Source organism: Salminus brasiliensis, chromosome 1, assembly GCF_030463535.1.
Source record: "Salminus brasiliensis chromosome 1, fSalBra1.hap2, whole genome shotgun sequence".
NCBI lineage: Eukaryota > Metazoa > Chordata > Actinopteri > Characiformes > Bryconidae > Salminus > Salminus brasiliensis.
The window spans coordinates 25524925-25528049 of NC_132878.1; the positions used below are offsets into that span (position 1 = coordinate 25524925).

The 3125-nt window shown below is 41.3% G+C and overlaps 1 protein-coding gene across 3 annotated transcripts in view; it reads right to left on the bottom strand.

Annotated features, from left to right (window-relative positions):
* Positions 1-2728, bottom strand: part of LOC140551980 (tripartite motif-containing protein 16-like) — a 5200-nt gene extending 2472 nt beyond the window's left edge. For 2 of the 3 annotated variants that reach the window (XM_072675866.1, XM_072675857.1), the window contains exons 1-3: positions 2132-2722; positions 1213-1308; positions 1-183 (exon numbers count right to left, since the gene is read on the bottom strand). The exon at positions 1-183 is cut by the window's left edge. In XM_072675866.1, coding sequence (XP_072531967.1) covers positions 1-183; positions 1213-1308; positions 2132-2722 — 870 coding nt within the window. Of the gene's footprint in view, positions 184-1212; positions 1309-2131 lie in introns of all 3 variants that reach the window. The other variant, XM_072675875.1, reaches the window with a different exon arrangement.
* Between the last annotated feature and the right edge of the window lie 397 nt (positions 2729-3125).

Below are 3125 nucleotides of genomic sequence, written 5' to 3' on the forward strand. Positions count from 1 at the left end.
GTGTCTCCTCTTTAGATCAGCCATCTCCTGCTGCAGTTTCTCCAGGAGTTCTTCAGCTCCACTCAGTTCAGCCTTCTCCTGAGCTCTGATCAGCTCTGTTACCTCAGAGCGCTTTTTCTCAATGGAGCGGATCAGCTCAGTAAAGATCCTCTCACTGTCCTCCACTGCTGCCTGTGCAGAGCACTGTTACACACACACACACACACACACACACACACACACACACAAAATGACCTTAAATGTAGAGGATCAGTTAAGACGTGTTTGGAGTCTGTGTTGGTCTGTGGTTCCAAGTGAACAGAGTAGTGACTAAAACGTGATGTGTAAACCTTGTACATCACAATGTAGACAACCAGCACAAACGAGCTATAAAATCTCCAAGTGAATCTCTCTAAACTTTAGTTGGCTAACTATTTTACTGGCTGCTACTGACAACAAAGCCTGTTAAAAAAGAACACAATGTGCCTTAGCTAAATTAGCCTGTGTATATTCTCTTTAGGTCAGCTCTCATATTGTGAAGATGCCAATTGAACATCAAAGAGTTTCTACTGTCCTGATCAAACTGCTGCATATAAAACTATTCATAACAAACATTATTAATTAAAAAACAAACAAAAATTTTCATTTTTACAATTGATATTTTATAATGTATATTATTATTATTATTATTATTATATGAATTTATATTTATCTGAACCATCAGATTTTAGTGCTGTTAATAGAGATTGCACAGATACTCAACACAACCATTATTAATGTAAAAAAAAAATAGGTATAATAGGTATTGGTATAAATAGGTATACATTTTACTCAAAAAGTTTCAGAATATATACAGTACAAGCCCAAATTATTATGAAAATCAGACAGAATTCCTAATCGTGTCAGATCTCCTTATCAGATATGAGGACAAAAGCACTGAGCAAATTGAGGCCTCCAGATAGCTGCACTCACTGTTTTCTGACTAATTGTGTATATCTTTGTGGATATCTTAATCTATCTAAATGGATACATTTGCATAGAATATTTTTACTTAAAGCACTGTTTAATAAACACCCTCTCTTTAACCTAACTGGAACCATTCCCATGTGTCTGCACTGCCAGACCACGACACTCAGTATGAACTTAGAGTATCTCAACACTGATCTCCTCACTGGCTGACTGGAGGAGATCCAGACTGAGCTCTGAAATATCAAATCTCTGCTCAGTACTCACCTTAAGAGTGTTCACCGTCTGTTCCACCTCCTGGATCCTCTTCTGCTTCTCCTGGATCCTCTGCTGGAGTTTCCTCTGAATCTCCTTTAGCTGGTTCTGTGAATAGGAAATGTTGTGAAGTGTACGATATTTCTGAAAGCTGCCCTTCAATTTTACATGGGATACATGCAAAGCCAGCTACTGCCCTTTTTTAACTTTTTTGGCAGACGAAAAGCTTGGAGGAAAGCGCCGGGCATTACCTCGTCAGCTAACAAACGCCTGTGACGGACAACATCGAGTGATGAGGGTGCCATTTGGATGCTTTTAAACAATTCACCCACAATGGTACATTCTCATTAGAAGCCTGATTAATCAGTTGTTCAATGTTTTGCTCAGATCGGATTTGGCTTGGGTCTTGATAGTTTACACTCATAAATGAAAGGGACCTGTATCTGACTGAAACAGCACTCATGCACACGCTGATATATTTATCCATATTTATGCACAGCTCATCATCACCAATAGCACTAAAGCACATGCGTACAGGCCAAAACAAGACATACATTCTGACCATTCACATTTATGTCGCATGGCCACAAATCAGATAAGTATCCGATCTAGGACCACATATGGAAGTGATTCAAATCTGATTTGAAAAGATTGGATTTGACATGTGCATACAACCTTGGAAAACTTAAACCAAAACATTAGATGTGAACGATGCCTATAAAGCTGGAAGGAGGGTGTTGGCTGGTGAAAGGTTAACTGGATGGTCTGACTGGTTTACGCAACACTTCCTTACCCACAATTTAATACACTCTTTTTAAATCAAGAGCTTAAATTAAACAACAGAAATAAGAGTTTGAATAGTGAGAAGCAGCTCATTACAGATGATCAATCCAGTTAGCTTTAATTCATTATAAACATGTACAGTTCTCACCTGTTTCTCCCTTCTTTCTGCTGCAGCAGGGACTGTATCATGCCCCCTGTGTTTATCCATTGTACATAAATAGCAGATAGAGCTCTGATCAGTACGACAGTAGATCTTCATCACTTCATCATGCTGAGAGCAGATCTTCTCTTGTAGCTGGGTGGACGCTTTGACCAGATTGTGCTTCTTCAGTCCAGGAACTTCATAGTGAGGTTTAAGATGAGCTTCACAAAAGGAGGCCAGACACATCAGACAGGACTTGATGGCTTTGAGTTTTCTCCCGGTGCAGAAATCACACTCCACATCTCCAGGTCCAGCGTAACGGGGAGCAGGAGAAGCAGCTTGGAGTTGTGTCTTCTTCAGTTTCTCCACCACTTCAGCCAGCATGTTGTTCCTGCGTAGAACAGGCCTTGGAGTGAACGTCTCTCTGCACTGGGGGCAGCTGTAGACCCCCCTCTGTTCATCCTGATCCCAGCAGCCATTAATACACACCATACAGAAACTGTGTCCACAGTTGATGGTCACTGGATCCTTCAGCAGATCCAGACAGACTGGACAGCTGAACTGCTCGTGGTCTACTGAAATACTGGCCTCTGCCATTTTCCTGCACTTCTAGACTGAGAGAGAGCAGCACTCTGAGATCACTTTCGTTTTCTCTGAACTGAGCCGGAGTGACTTCCTGCTGCTCAGAGTGTCACACACACACACACACACACACACACACACACACAGAGAGAGAGAGAGAGAGAGAGAGAGAGAGAGAGAGAGAGAGAGAGAGAGAGAGAGAGAGAGAGAGAGAGAGAGAGAGAGAGAGAGAGAGAGAGAGAGAGAGAGAGAGAGAGAGAGAGAATTTGTGTGTGTGTGTCTTAGATTGAAACATAAAATATGTGTATGTATGTATGTGTGTGAAACAAAATATGTGTGTTTGTGTAAGACAGAGTGTGTGTGTGTCTGTGTGAGTGAGAATGAGACTGTATGTGTCTGTGTGAGAGTGTGTCTGTGT